Source organism: Oreochromis aureus, linkage group 1 (assembly GCF_013358895.1).
Source record: "Oreochromis aureus strain Israel breed Guangdong linkage group 1, ZZ_aureus, whole genome shotgun sequence".
NCBI classification, from domain to species: domain Eukaryota; kingdom Metazoa; phylum Chordata; class Actinopteri; order Cichliformes; family Cichlidae; genus Oreochromis; species Oreochromis aureus.
Genome location: NC_052942.1, coordinates 32,637,243 through 32,652,484, shown reverse-complemented (window position 1 = coordinate 32,652,484; position 15,242 = coordinate 32,637,243). Strand labels below are relative to the sequence as shown.

At 41.7% G+C, this 15,242-nt stretch overlaps 1 protein-coding gene across 5 annotated transcripts in view; it reads right to left on the bottom strand.

Moving 5' to 3' along the window:
- The window catches only part of chd9 (chromodomain helicase DNA binding protein 9), a 71,518-nt gene that overhangs the window by 3,725 nt on the left and 52,551 nt on the right, over nt 1-15,242 (bottom strand). For 4 of the 5 annotated variants that reach the window (XM_031746439.2, XM_039612699.1, XM_039612706.1 and 1 more), the window contains 23 exons: nt 14,760-14,970; nt 13,560-13,755; nt 13,053-13,235; nt 11,934-12,119; nt 11,618-11,728; nt 11,275-11,474; nt 10,763-10,962; nt 10,496-10,655; nt 7,819-7,908; nt 6,838-6,941; nt 6,404-6,521; nt 6,210-6,267; nt 5,932-5,980; nt 5,532-5,781; nt 4,898-5,103; nt 3,595-4,467; nt 3,295-3,464; nt 2,926-3,156; nt 1,818-1,992; nt 1,077-1,225; nt 629-859; nt 255-404; nt 7-111 (listed from right to left, as the gene is read on the bottom strand). In XM_031746439.2, coding sequence (XP_031602299.2) covers nt 7-111; nt 255-404; nt 629-859; nt 1,077-1,225; nt 1,818-1,992; nt 2,926-3,156; nt 3,295-3,464; nt 3,595-4,467; nt 4,898-5,103; nt 5,532-5,781; nt 5,932-5,980; nt 6,210-6,267; nt 6,404-6,521; nt 6,838-6,941; nt 7,819-7,908; nt 10,496-10,655; nt 10,763-10,962; nt 11,275-11,474; nt 11,618-11,728; nt 11,934-12,119; nt 13,053-13,235; nt 13,560-13,755; nt 14,760-14,970 — 4,406 coding nt within the window. The remainder of the gene's footprint in view (nt 1-6; nt 112-254; nt 405-628; nt 860-1,076; nt 1,226-1,817; nt 1,993-2,925; nt 3,157-3,294; nt 3,465-3,594; nt 4,468-4,897; nt 5,104-5,531; nt 5,782-5,931; nt 5,981-6,209; nt 6,268-6,403; nt 6,522-6,837; nt 6,942-7,818; nt 7,909-10,495; nt 10,656-10,762; nt 10,963-11,274; nt 11,475-11,617; nt 11,729-11,933; nt 12,120-13,052; nt 13,236-13,559; nt 13,756-14,759; nt 14,971-15,242) is intronic. The other variant, XM_031746440.2, reaches the window with a different exon arrangement.

Below are 15,242 nucleotides of genomic sequence, written 5' to 3'. Positions count from 1 at the left end.
ACTTACCGACTGTTTAACAACATCGGCCCATTCAGGCGGGACTCCGTACTCTGGGTTTTCCTGAAGGAATCGGCATAGGTCCTTCAGCGGAGGAGCAAAGGCTCCACCAATCTTCAAGAAAGAATACAGACAACATAAACCCAAGTGCACATCACTGTTATAACGTACACACTGTCAAAATGATAATTAACAAATTAAAAGCCATCTTTGTATTTGTATGGCTGCTTATGACTTAAAAAACACCACCAACACACCTTGCGTGCGTTTCTCCTGTTGATGATCTGGACCCTTTCTTCTCCCGTCAAGCTGTTGACATCAATCTTGTTGGGGTTTCTACAGCGGTGCCTTTTCTGCTTTGGCCGACCATCCTGGAAGTGGAACTGCATTTGCATCTTATTTACCCCCTAAACATGAAATGAAACGACAGTTAGTTACATAGAATGTCTAACTACAAGAAGTTTTCTGCTCATACTGGTTCCTTGTTATTGGTTCCTCTGTTTTTTAATTGAATATGTACTAAATAAAATAGATGTTTCTGAATATCTATTATTTTAATCAATCAGAAATTGTCTCTTTTCCACAGACAAGAAGAATTTGAAGCCCTTGGAGCAAAAAAGTAAAGACTTACACAGATAAAAGCTCCTGTGTCTGCCACAAAGCCAGGGTTTTCTTTTAGCCACTGCTCCAGTTCTTTCCTCCTGGGAGCATCATCCCCAGCCAGCCGGGTGCCATCTTTCAGGTTGATAACCGGGACCCTGCTCTCAGTGTCTGCAGGGACCTGACTGGAGTTTTGACTGTAGCTTGATGCAGGGGCTGGAGGCATGCCCACCTGGCCAATACCCCCCCACCCTGGAGGTACCTGAAAGCATATGAGCACGTCATTATATACTGTATACCTTGCAGAACAGCCACTTTAAAAAAATAACAAATCAGAAGACCACTTCTAACAAATATAATTGGTTCTAAAAATCAGGTAACTGTCATTTGTGATTGTTTTTTTTGTTTTGTTTTTTAATTTATTTCTAGCATAACACAGTTACTAAGAAGTATGCCCAACTAACAAAACAACTGCTTACCTGATCGGGAACTGTTGGGACTTTACTCCTATTCATGAAGAGCAGGTCCATTCCCTCAACGTTCTTCCTCCTCCCTCTCCTCCTTTTAACCACTGGCTGGCCATCTATTACTCCATTTGGCCTCATCTGACCAGTAAGACCTGGAGGAACTGGAGGAGAAACAGCCTGTTAGCAGTGAACTACGGTGTCAGAAAAAGGGCTAACTGTAAATCTTTTCTTAAATTGGAGCCACATTCATATTTTGGTGTCAGAACTTTGACTTTTTCTTACATTTAAGAATGTTATGAACAGACCAGATGATTTTCTTACAGAATTAAGATATTTAATGACTAGAAAATGTCTATTGAGTACACAAAGCCAATGCAACAGTCCAGACTGTTTTTCTTTGTCATTTAAAAAGATCCTTTGCTACCATCTTGTGGTGCTAAAGAAAAACAGCATTGTCCATTTCAGCACACTGTGCACGAACAGGTGCTCAGATCTTTGCTCTATTTGCATGCAGATATATTTTAGACAGCACACATCATCAGGCAATAGATTTCTATAGTGCAATGCCTTCCCTTTTTGGATAACACCGACTGTTTAACTGCACACAACTAAAGCCTACTCAAATATGAATGGTCAACACTACTTGGACTACAAACAGAAAACTTCTGCTGCCTAAAGTCTTTCCTGTTGCCTAGAGATTTGCGTATTCATAAGCCAAATCTGTTGAGGAAGATTATTTTTAAAGAAACACACCCGTCTGGAAGCTGCACTGAGGTTTGGTGATGTCAGCAAGTCCGGTGTCTGAGGCACTCTGGAGCTCATGAAGCCGAGCCAGGTACTGCTGCTGGGCCTGGGGACCTTCCTCGGACTCCAGGGGCCTCTTCAGAGGTAGACCCTGTTTCTGGAAGGTCAACTTCAGACCTCCCTCCTGTTATACAGACATAACAACGTAAGACAAGTCTAGGAAAATGACTGTCAGGCAAATGTACAGATTATAAACAAAGAAAAGCTTTAGACTTTATTTGTTGAGTCTGTCTGAGACTTTCCTGAATGATCACATTCTTTATGTCTCATGATTTAAGGATGACTAGGACTGTGTTGTTCTCATTGCTCTCTCTTAGTGGAAATGCTGACTTGAGATCTTTGTTAATTCATCTTGTAAAAGGTTTCTCACAAAATAAAAACAAATATTGTTCAGATATTTTCTGGTTAGTAATACTGGGACACATGGACACACAGTGGGTAGTGCTTAGCGAGGCAGTGGGTAAAGCTTTTTCAGACTGGAGTTGAAAGCCATGCCAAAGCAATAGCTGCTGTCAGCATATAATATCTTAATATTGAAGGTAACAAGCTTCTGGTGTTTAATGATCTGTGATTGTAAAAACCATAAATTTGGAAAATGATCCCCATCAAAAACCGGCATAAAAGGAAAGATGAATACAAGCAAATCTGAAGCCTGCCATGTTAATGGCCACATTGCTTAGAAGCATATCAGAGAACACCCACAGCAGAGGTCTCCATTTCAATCTGATTATTAGCAAGACCCCCTTCAGTCTAGAGAGGCTTCAGACTGAACCTTATTATATTCTCATGACTGACTGATTTGTGCTCATGTAATCACAGCCCGAGAGCCCAATTCAAATTGAGTGTGTGGGAAAAGAGAGGAAGGCTGCTATTAAATTAATCTCTCCTCCTGCCAGGCAGTCAAAACCACTAATCATACCCAAAGGAAAGCAGGAAGAAAACCAGAGAAACATGCTGAACACGGCAACTAACACCGGTCATGGCAGCAGGAAGTGGTAGGGTCCTAGGATTAGGGCGAAGCGGAGGGAGGAGGGGAGGAAGGGAGAAATCAACATACATCGTTGAGTTTTACTGAGAACTCCTTGTTTTCTGCAACATGCTTGGTCACCTTTGACCCCTGTGGTGAAGCAGAGGGGTCCTCGCACATGCTGTTGGCGTTGTCCAGCAGCTTGGTGGTGTAGAAGGAGGCCACAGCGCCTCCAGGCTCATAGACCCGACGTGTTCCCGGCCATTTGCCTTTAAGCACTGCCTGGCAAATGCTATCCAGGCGGTTAATAATCACGCGATCCTTAAAAAGCAAGAGCCACAGAATTTTAGTCTGATTTCCCAACAGCACCTGACCATACTGTAAGTGGACATATTAATGTGTTTTCAGCATTACATCATCAGCAAATTATGCAAACTGCACATATACATAGTTAATCACCTTTGGCCAGTACGATGCAGCCAGCATGTACCCTCCACCCTGGAACGGGTGTGAAGAGTTGTTTGAGATGCCATTCTCAGCTACATGGGTGTCTTGTGTTTCATCCTGCGTTGTGCTCAGAGATGCCACACTGTCCTCATCAAATCCCTTTACACTTGTAGCAGTGGGGACTGAGAAAATCCACAAAGAATGCAACAGAGAAGATGCATTTATTTGAACCTAGACAAGCTCACTGTCAGCAATCCTAACAAAACATTACTTGCTTTAAGTTTTCTGGAATTTACATAAGAAAGTACTCACCCTTCTTTTTCCCTTCCTCTCCCTCACTTTCACTGTCATCAGAAGAAGATGAGGAGGAGGATGATGATGACGAAGAGCCAGAAGAGCAAGATGAAGAAGAGGAGGAGGAGCTGGACCCTGAATGTGATGAGGAAGATGAGGATGACGATGAAGAGGAAGAAGAGCGTGACGACGAACTTGAGGAGGAGCCATCTGAGTCGGACTCTGAGCCATGCCTGGCTTCCCTGCGACTCCTCTTGGTCTTCTTCGGTTTCCTCTCTGAGGAGTTGGGTGTGAGGGGTTTCGTTCGTGCTGCCACCATCTGCCGTTCATTGTCCCTGGTTACTGAAACAGGCTTCTCTTCCAGACCTGTGGGAGTAGCTGGTGCTTGAGTCGGGGTCCAACTCGCTCCCTGTCTTTCCTTGCTCTCCTCACTCTCTGAAATTGGTTCCACTTTGGGCGTGACCCCACATAGGTCTGTGTCTCTTTGAGTGGGTGGAGGCAGTGGAGAGCCTGTCAACGCTGAGGTGGTAGCTTGGTACTGAGGGTGTAAGAGCGGTGTGGATGTACGTGACTGCTGCTGTGCAGCTTTTGTTTGGCTGTAGTTGCGTTGGGCAGCCATGAAGCTGAGTTCAGGGTCTCTCAGAATGTGGTAATCAGTGCGACTTACACCATGCTTTGCAGCACCAATTAGCAGGTCACGGTCATGAGTACCAGCCTCCCACCAAACAGGTAAGTCAGAGCTCATCTGACACAGTGGCAGACGCTCGTACAGTAATTGATGTCGAAGGACTTGTTCTCTCACCTGCCGAAGCAGCTCTATTCTGTACAGGGTACGAGATGCTCGCTCTTCTGTAATGGGCTGGATGTTTAGAGACGGGTCCACTGCAGAGTCTGGAACAAAAACGAACAAGCAGGTTTGAGAAAAAAAATAATTCTCAACAGGAAACTCCCAGACTTGTTTTTGTCTAGAGCTTCAATGTCACAGTGTTTATCTTTCCACAAATGATTAACCTTATCAGTAGTCTACCTCAGAACTGCTGAGCCAGCTTGTTTAATAAGGTGTTACAGACCTTCCTCCAAAACAAAACCTTGGAGTCAGGATTGAGTCAGGATTGAGTGAGCCACATACTACATGAAGCACTGTTTTCACGTTAAGTTATCCAACTAAATGGATTTTCTTGATGAGATCAAATGGCTTAGAGACACTAACTGTTGAAAGTAATCTGAAGGATCTTCCCTTCGGATATAGGTGTGATTGGACCATAATATATGACATTGTGATCTGCATACATGTCTGCAAATAAGAAAATGAGCATCTGACCTCCTTCTTTAGGTGGCAGGCGGCACACACGTCGGCACATGGCAGTAAAAGCACAAAGGTATTTCTGCAGGCTCTCATCAGTCTTCTTGTGCAGCCGAGCCATAGCCCTGAACTTGGTCCAATCAAACCGCCCGAGGTTTGGGTCAAAAACGACACCAAAAGTGGAGACAACACGATAAAAGTCAGCCTCTTCTCGTCTGGTCCATCTGTTGAAAGTGGAAAATAAATTTAAATTATATTAATTAAACATACGCTCTTTCTTAAAAAAAACAAACAAAAAAAATGATTTCTGATGTCTGTGGTTGGCATGCTATTGACCAGTCATGTTTGAAACTGTGTTACTAAGAATGGCATTTCCAAAAGTGCATCAGATAACTGATGGCTATCGTTAACAATCTTGATTTGTATTTACTATTTTTACCATTTTTAAAACTGAAAATCTTGGCCTGAATATCCATTGGCTCACTTGAAGTCCTAGAAGATTGGCTGTTGCTCTGGGAGGCTAAGTCAGCTGACTAGGTAATAGGTTCCCACACTGCCCACCCCCCAACACATAATATTCCGCTTTTACAAAAGCATATGAATTTTGAATTGCTTCTTTTTCAGCCATCACTGATATAATCTGTGTTCTGACCTTTGTTGCCGTTCAATCTTAGCAGCCATCTTGGGGTTGAGGGTGTCGTTGAGTGTGGGGGGTAGCGGGCAAAGTGGAGCAGACAGCACCATAGTCTGCTGGGAGGACTGAGACTGAGTCTGGTGGATGTGTAGGATCTGGCGGCTCTTGGTGTAGCGCTGAGAAGCTGTTATCAGACGTCTCAGCCTGGCTGTCAGCACTGAGGGGGAGGGCCAGTAGGCACTTTCACTTTCTGTCACTGGAACAGGATCTGAATTAAATAAACAGCAAAAAGAGTGGCATTATTTCTAATATTTTTATTAAATTTACCACTTGAAATCTTTAGATTTCTCCTGCCTGTGGGAGGCCTGTGCTTCTAATCATGATAATTTGCTGTGAATTACAAGCATCTAATACTTACCTCCAGCACTGTCAGTGATAACCAAGTCTCCAGGAGAAGAGGCGTCGTCCTGAATGAGAAGAGTTTATGTTTAGAAGAATACTGGAGAACTGAAAACCCCAACAAGTCAAATTAAGTATCAAATATCTTGATGCATGCTCAATCATCCAGGTAAGGAAATCCTAAAAAGTTAATTCTGTTCAGCTGAACAGAAAAACGCTACATCCACATGAACAGAATAAAATTTGAGGGGATAAATATCAAATAGCAACATTCACCTTTGAGTCTTGCGACCTTACCTCCATGTCGTCCTTTAACAGTGCTGGAGCAGGCTTGTATTCTGGATCATCCACATCCCTATCCACATAGAGAAAGTTTGTGTCTTGTTGTTTTTTTTTGCAGATGATAGATTAAAAGATATCTGGACCAGCCTAATCAAATTAAAGTAAAAGACAAAGTATTTTTCCAGTTCAGGACGGTGTCGTGTACTCACCCATCCATGAAATCATTGTTTCTCTGTTCAGCAGCGATGGCCTTCTCATCTGGTTTTCCCACACGCTCTAGGAAACACAGGGTAGGGTCTCCACGAATAGTGTTGTACTTCTCATAACCTGGGAAAGCACAGGAGGATAAGTAAACACCAAAATTAGTTAAGGATAATGCATGGAAACAGATATGAAGTAGACAAGCTGGTTCATTCCCACCCACCAAAAATATTTTAGCAGGTTTCCACTGACGACATGTTACTTTAAATACCAGATACTGACTTTTCCTTTTCAGTAAACCTCCCACTGTCACCACGGAAAAAGCTTAACTTAAAAGCTAACTTTTAGTTGGAACTTAAAATATAGAATTACATTTTTTGTACTTAAGTTAAAAAAAAAAAAAAAACCCAAACAAGTCACATTAGTAGAAAAACTGTGTTACCATGCTTAAAGACACCCAGCAGAAGACACTTGTCAGAGATTGCATCCCACCACAGGGTTGGAAGCTCTGAATTGTCAGGCTCTGGAACCCAGATCTTTACTTCACTGTAGAGGACAAGGAAGACGCACAGCTTTAGACAGGTATTATGGGGAGTGATGTTTATACATTTCATTATACTTGCTGATAGCTGCGACCGTTTTTCAAAAGATACTTCCTGATGTATTTTTAAAAAGCAGCTGGATTTGATTAAACAACTTAAAAAAGACAAAAAAATGTTACATCTTCTACATCTATTCGCTTCAATACAAACATTTTTTTATTGTGAATCCATACAAAGCTATTTGTAAAATGTAAATAGTAATTTCATGTTCATGACAGTTGACATGTTTTTGAAAAGATGATAATGTGGCATTATACCTTAAATACAAATAAGGTTGCTATAGTGAATTTAGTGTTAAATCCGACCGCGTCAAAGATGCAAAAGCACAGTAGTTGAACCATTTTGTTCTTGAGCAGAAAATAAATAAGTCCCGTCTTTCACCAGCAGGTGGAGCTCTGCAACCTTCTAATGAATGTGGCTGATCATTTGTTCCCTCAACAGGTTGATACCATAGGCTAATGACACCACTCCAGGAGAGACGTCCGTGGCAACGCCTTTAACCCTTCAACCAGAGTTGTCATTTAACATCTCTATCAAGGCTTTTACTGTTGTATTAAGGCTGCGTAATCCATTGGTCTTTTCTGTAGATTGGGACTACTGTACAATTATAAAAACGCCGCATAGAGGTTTAAAAGCTGTCTACTGCTAAGTATAAACAGATGAGTTATGTCCTAGGAAGTGTATAGTGTTTGCCAAATTAAATTTTAAAGGAGACAAAAGCAATAATAGTTGCAGGAAAAACTTGTCTTAGCGATAAATGGTTTTAATTGTCAGTGCAAGGAACCCAAGTTGACATCAGACTAGGTAAAAGTCAAGCTCACCTGGAGTCCACACCATCTAGCACCTTCTGGGCCTGGCTTCCTATCACCTCTTGTTTCAGGTAGTAGAGCATTCTGACCCTGAGCAGCACCCTGCACAGAGAAAACCCACTGGTCAGAACAAAGCCCTGACCACTCAGCCCTGCTGAGCAAGCAGAAATAATGCACAATACACAGACATACGCACTCAGACTCACCAATTTGTTGGGCAGAATGCAATTAAATGTGTGGTCAAACTACACATTACTGTATACTCGTTTCATTTTCACTTATACATTTAGTCACATTCATCAATTTATGCCTATAATCTCTCATCTTTATGTGTACTAAGAGCAAAGTACAGCTATAAATACTCCACTGTACAGGCCTTTGACAGAGCAGGAGACACTACACAACTCTTCTGAAGAGACCGGCATATGCGCCAACCCTGATCAATTAACTATGAATTATTGTATCACTTAAAGTGACATTATTGTATAGACGTCACAAGGGAGTCATGAGCACATCCACAGCTCGGCTCTGAGGACTGAATGAACAGACAAGCGTCTCTCTCCAGTTGTCATGTGGTTGTACTGGCAGTAGATGAAGGCTGGGAAGTCGAGGCTGACAAGGTAGAGAGGAGGCTGACTCACAGGGGAGACATTAGCTCTGTGATGCATGATCGCACATTACAGGCAGCAGGCTTTGAGCACAGACACAGTGAAGTGGTGGGAACCGATGTGCTCGTGTACCAGAGCTGTAGCGTTTAGCAAGCCTTGAGATTTTCTTGGTGATGAAGACCTATGGTCTAGTCATTCTGTAAGAATACATCATGATGCCTGTTGGCCAATTCTGGCTCTAAGGTTTCAAGGACAAAAATAAATAAATAAATGAATAAATTTGGAAAAATCCTAAAATGATTTTTTAGGTCACATCTCTGTTAGTACCATTGTTGGCAGGCTAGTCTGCTTCCTTGTATTTGTGACCACTTTTTCTCATCACTTATACCACTATATTCATACATCATCATATGGATCCATTGCTTCTCCTGCCAAGGCTTCTTTTCAGCACAGCTTTTCTATCAAGAGCACTGAAAAAACTGTGGGCTGCTACTCACAAATATATCATGTCAGGCATTCCATCTTTCTTCTGGTATAACTAGGCTAAATATTGTTATAAATGAGCCCAAAATCCTTCTTTCATTTACTGACAGGACCATGAACAACCGGAGGGCTCCGGAGTCTGTCCGTCTGTAGGAGTGATGGATGTCTGTGTTGACCGGCCTGGGCTTGTGGCTCTGGTAAATTAGAGCTGAACGTCCTCCTCCCTCCGTCCTCCACCCTCCATATTCCTGTGTGACTGGACCCGCCCAGGAGCAGCTGCTGCTTCCTCTGCCTGTCAGCACAACCCTTCATCACCCCTTTTCCAAGCCTCTGTTAGTTGCATTTGTGTTTGTGTGTGAGAGATGTGGTTCACTCAGAGAGGCTGCAGAGGATCTCAGCACAGTCAAACACAGTCTTTCAAAAACAAATAACCCAAGTATGTCTGACATGAGTGGCATGCAAAAAATCTCTCATGGGCTGTACATAGAAAACACCATCAGCGTAACAGAGAGATTCTTCATCATAGAAAATATTCTCATTCAAAACACGCACTGACCATAAAATGCCTTCTTAAACCTGCATAGTATAAGTATATTTTTATAATTATATTCTCCAGTATGCAGTAAAAAAAAAGAAAAAGAAAAATCTACTGCATTTTATTCAGTAAGGTCCAAGACGTTCATATCGTTATCACCAACTATGACCCAGTTTCATAACCTGTTGATGCTTTAAACTTTTCAAGTCTTTTAGGAAACAGTCTATAGTAATTCACCCCTTCTTCCTATAGCATCCATTGCTGTGCAAGAGCTGTGTCCTACATTTGTGGGTCTGTTAAGAAGCCAGTGCACACCCCCACCCCACCAGTCACATTCCAGGTCCTCAGAGGGAAAACGCACAAGTCAGCAAACCCTGCTAGCTGCATGTCCCCAATTGCCCGGCGTGTCACATATCAGACAATCCCTGGATTCAGCAATACTGGAAAAGGAAACAATGGAGAACTTTCTATGGAAGCTTCAGTGCTCTGCATCCAAAGCCCAATGGACACAAGCTCTCTGTTTTATAGCGCTGTTCCCCCCTCTGTAAATAAGAGAGATCTATGACAGCCATTAGATGGGCTGAAGTCTCATGAAGATTCTTATCAGCTAGTCTCAACGTGAAGTCTGTTAATCAATCAGTGGACTGTCAGCTCCAATACATGTTTTAGTGCTTCCTAATTATTGTGGCTCGAAGGTGCCGCGGTTAAAATTTGAGCCATGCGCAAACTGTATTTTCATACACTTAGGCTTCATTACACAAAAAATAAATCGAGATCATCTTTGTTAAAAGAGAATAATCACCACCTGCCAGTTTCTATAATAGCTTAAAGGTTTACATCAGCACTCACACACCTCTTTCTCACGCACAGGAGACTGAACAACACAGCAATAGACAATTAGTCCCCATCTCCACTATAAGCCAGTTAAATGCATACTCTCTTTTATCTTATAATGCTTTTGAAATAGCATTATAGAACCTCTATATTTTGGTCATTTGGAACATTATTTGTCTTAATTGATGAAAATCATACTGGATGAAAAGAGCCATAAGTGAATACTTACTTGTTGCAGTGGTGTTTCAGGTGCTTCTTATAGCCATCGTCCTGAAGCATATGCTCAGGGTTGTGCTTCCTGAGCCACTCAGCCTTGTGGATGTCAAAAGAACTAGACTGGGTCTTCATCTTTTTACCCTTTCGCCCCCGAGGAACTGGGGCAGACAAGCCTAGTAAAAAAATTAAAAAAAAAAAAGTGTTGTGGTTCAAATTAATTCTTACTACTTACTGATTGTAATAAAGTCAGTAAATGTCGGCTTGAATTGCTGAGACTCACCTAGGTGATTCTGCAACTCCTTTGTGCGTCCATCCTCAGTAGGGGCGATGAGGTCCCACATGAAGCTTTTGATTTTGTCATCTCCACGATAATGGACCAGGCAGTAGGCCAACAAGGCCCTGCAGATGGACTCCACATCCCACTCAGTCAACTGCTTCTTAAAACGGCCATGGTTGAGGATATCCTTCCAACGACCCCATCTGGAAACAGAATGGGAATGCCACACTTAGGAATAATCATTTGAGTATAGAAGCAGACTCTATATACAGTTTGGATGACTTTTTTTAGTGTTAAAGTAAAAAATGTATATTGCTGTAATTTATAATCCTGATGGTCTTGTTTGTTTGTATGTGAATGGACAAATTCAAGTGGAGATAATAGGATGTTTAATTCAATCTATTACTAATTTGTCAGTAGCCTCTTTGTTGACAAAAATTCAGGTGAGTCCTTCCAAATACCAGCTATGTTATTTAATAGTTAGTATTAGGTTAAACCTATTAAATTTATCTTACCCATATACAAGCAAGTTCTTCTCTACTCTGAAGCACTCTGTGCGGCCATAGCTGTTCAGGCGATCGTAGTTTCGTCTGAGCTTAGGTTTGGTCTCATCACCGTCACTCTCGCCCTCTGAAAGCTCTGCTAGCTCATCCTTGGTGGCACTAAAGGGCCTTGTCTGCTTTCTGACACGAGGAGTGTCAATGACCAGGCTGTTCTGTAGATGGGGAAAAAAAATTCATGGACTTTATGTCTGTTATGCAGTTAAAAAGGAATGTATCTCAGATAGATGTCCTGTGTATGTCACATTCCAATTATCCATTTCTGTGGATATTGTATCCATTTTAGTCTGGTACTCACTCTGCCGTTGACCATATCCATATCAATGTCAGCCTTTTTGGCCCACTTGTCCCAGAAATTAGGGTCATCCAGGGAGATGTCTGTACGGTTTCCAGATGCTACAAAACTGGCCTGAAAGCAGACATCAGAATCACATTAAGTCATAATCATATTTGTTTTTCCCCGTATGCCTGAGTCAGGAATTGGCACAGGTTGAACATTTTAAAAAGCCAGTGATATGCAATCTCCACACTCTCATGTGCACAAAAGGTGATAAAGCTGATGTTAAATCATTTGTACTTAACAAGTTCTATTTATCAGATTTCTTGTTTTTTACCTTGGCAAAAGTGGATCCTCGCCCCTCAGACTCAATGGTAATGGTCTTTGTCCTGCGCTGCAGGATCTGGTCAATGTCCTCCTCACAGAATTTGGCCCCTTCATCCTCCTCATCCATGATTGCCCCGTAGGCCCCACGTCGCAACAGATCTTCAATCTCCTTTTTGGACAGCTGCTGCTGCACAGCCTGTAAGGTAAAGGAAAATTCACATTAAAGTCATGAAACTATAACACAGTTATAATTACATGATAATAGTTCACAGATTACAAAATAGACTTCAGGTGTGAAATGGAACCACAGGAGGAATGGCACTACATAATGCATGAGTTGATCAAATCCCCAGTTGGCAGAAATAGCTCACTAAATGCAGGCACACAGACAGAGCGAATTATTAAAATCACAAAATTAGCAGCTATATATCCAACCCCAGCATTTGTTTAGTATGCAGATATGTTCAGTCAGACCAGATGTAGAAAACTGCTAATACATCCTCCTTACAGTTCATATAACTCCCAGGGGACACAAACTGCAGCTAAGCATCCACCTACACACCTCACAGTGTTGACACACTCCCTCACAAACAGATTAGACTCTAATAGGATCGGTTACACTTCAAGTGGAAATTTTAAGAGTGACCTTCACGTTTTAGTTTTTATTTTTTTGTTGGCTTGACAAGAAAAAAATTGGCTTAGTGTCATTTCCCATTTGCTACAGTGTCCTCCTAATGTAATTCAGTATCCCGGGTATGTATGTCAACTTTTATGTTACTGGAATGGCAGCTGAAAGAAACGCAGCATTCATCTCTTGTCTTTTATAAATGGAATAATTTTCAGGAAATCATTAACTTGTTTCATATCCAGCTTTTTAGAGTTTAAGATGGCAAAGCTGGAGAAGAGAGCGGACAGTGTACTGTTCGTTAACAATAAACAGAACACTTCGATTAAAAAAACAAAACGAAAAACATTTTATTATAATTTATTTGCATCTCCCCATATGAGGCATTAGTCATTGGCGCTGGGGCTCGTGTAATTCTGTTGCAAGATGGTTTCTAATTTACAAGATTTCAAGATTTAACTACTCGTTTCTATTCCAGACCGTATGGACAATTCTCAAACTTACCCCTCCGCCAGTGCCTCCTCCCAGGCTGTTATCTCGGCCACTCATGCTCTGCAACACTGCTTTATCCAAACCCAACTTGAGGCTGGCGCGATCAAACATTTCTCGCTCATATGAGTTCCTGGTGATCAAACGGTACACCTTCACTGCCTTGTTCTGACCGATGCGATGGCAGCGAGCCTGGGCCTGTAAAGTATACAAAAACTGAGGAAACTGCACCGACCACATAATTTGTTTTAATATCTACACAATGATTTGATAGACAGCTCTTCTTAAATGACTCATTAAAATGAGATTCAACAAACAACATGTAAGTTGTTTGTGGAATGACTGAGCATTCACAACATGTACTTTTGACTGGACACAGTGTAAAGCACTTCCCATGGTGGCTAGTTTTGCTGCCTATCAATTGCATGAGCAGATCTCAGATAACTTTTAGTATGCCACTTTCTCAAAACAGCAATAAAACAAAATCTACAGCATTTCACTGAACCCACTGCTGAGTCCTACCTGCAGGTCGTTTTGTGGGTTCCAGTCAGAGTCGAAGATGATGCAGGTGTCTGCTGCTGTGAGGTTGATTCCCAGCCCACCAGCTCTTGTGCACAGAAGGAAAACAAAGCGATCTGAGTCAGGCTTACTGAAGCGGTCGATGGCCGCCTGTCGCAGATTTCCACGAACCCGTCCATCAATACGCTCGTACAGATACCTGCAACATAAATGAAATAAACATGATGAATGTTTGTACAATACCTTTTTAAATCGTTTATTCTGAGTTCTTGTACATGGGATCCAGGTACAGTGCTTATCTAATCAAACACCTCAGTATGTTTAAAATGTGGCCGTTATTCTTTAACAGCCATTTAATTTATCCATACTCAAAACAAGACCACAGTACTTATGGTCTGCACACTATCAAGTGTTCTTGTTTTGTATTCCCTTTTTCTTAACCCGAGAAATATAAAACTATTTCTACAAGAGGTGAGTATGCTCTTTCATCCTCGTGTCCACAATCATCCCCTCCTACAATCCTACCCCTTGCTCTTCCTGGGGTTATCCACTTCCACTCAAGAGAAACCTCAGAATCTCCCACTTGTCTAATGTGATGGAGCCCTGAGGGCTTTTGTAACCTACTGCTGAACCCTGTCTGAGGTCTGTGTTGCACAGCACCTCACATGTTTACAATAGCTTCAGGTTTGTTCTAGCTTCTGGTGGGCAGCCAGTAGAAAGAAAGAAGAGAAAGAGAAAGGAAGAGCTAGAACAGGACAGTGAAGGGCTTTAGCCGTACCTTAGTTTGTACACATTAGCTTTATATCTTTGATGAAAGAGGGAAAAAAAATTCATGTATATTGATTGAAATAGTTCCGTGTATCACACTCTGAAATTTAAACCTAAAACCCTGTGATGGAACTGAGACATTATCAAGTTAAAAGTGCTAAAGAGAAGATTAAAATAGCAGGCTGTCACGTAAAGTGACTGGCAGTTTGGTGTGATAATTTGACATCTCTTTGAACATAACGGAAATTAGAAATTTAAACAATGCAGGTTGAAAGGAACATTTAAAACTACTACTAAGTGTACAACTAAAAACTTGTTTGGTTGTGTACAGCAGATATGGTGCTTCCTTGATAGAACCAGGTCAAAGGTCAGTGAGTAAGGGTGATATCACATTTGAACTGCAGGATTATAGTTTGTCTAGTTACATCCTGTTACCTTCTCTGAATGAGGTAGTCTTCCAAGATGTCCAGACAGCGCACCATTTGGGAGAAGATGAGCACCTTGTGCCCTCCTGCCTTCATTTTAGGCAGCAATTTGTCAATGAGGACGAGCTTCCCAGCAGACTGCACCATAGCCTGCAGGTGAAAGTCTAGGGCAGTAGGGCTGTGCACTTCCCTGAAGTCTTCTAGGATCTTTTCCTCTGCTCCTGTCATAGCAAAGACATGGACGCATTAAGTGAAGCAGTATTGTCAAAGTTGATTATTTTATTTAAAGCCAGATTTCAGTTCAATGACTGATATATAAGAGCATAATTATATGAGAAACAAGAACAATATGGTACTTGTGTACCATAAAAAAAGCAGATAAAAGTAAGAATTTAAATTTGCTAAATTTGGCTGTTAGCTCTAGAAGGTGAGAACAAAAGTTGTTACTTTGCAGTTGTTACAGAACTTCTTTATTCAAGCTTTCAGCACTGTC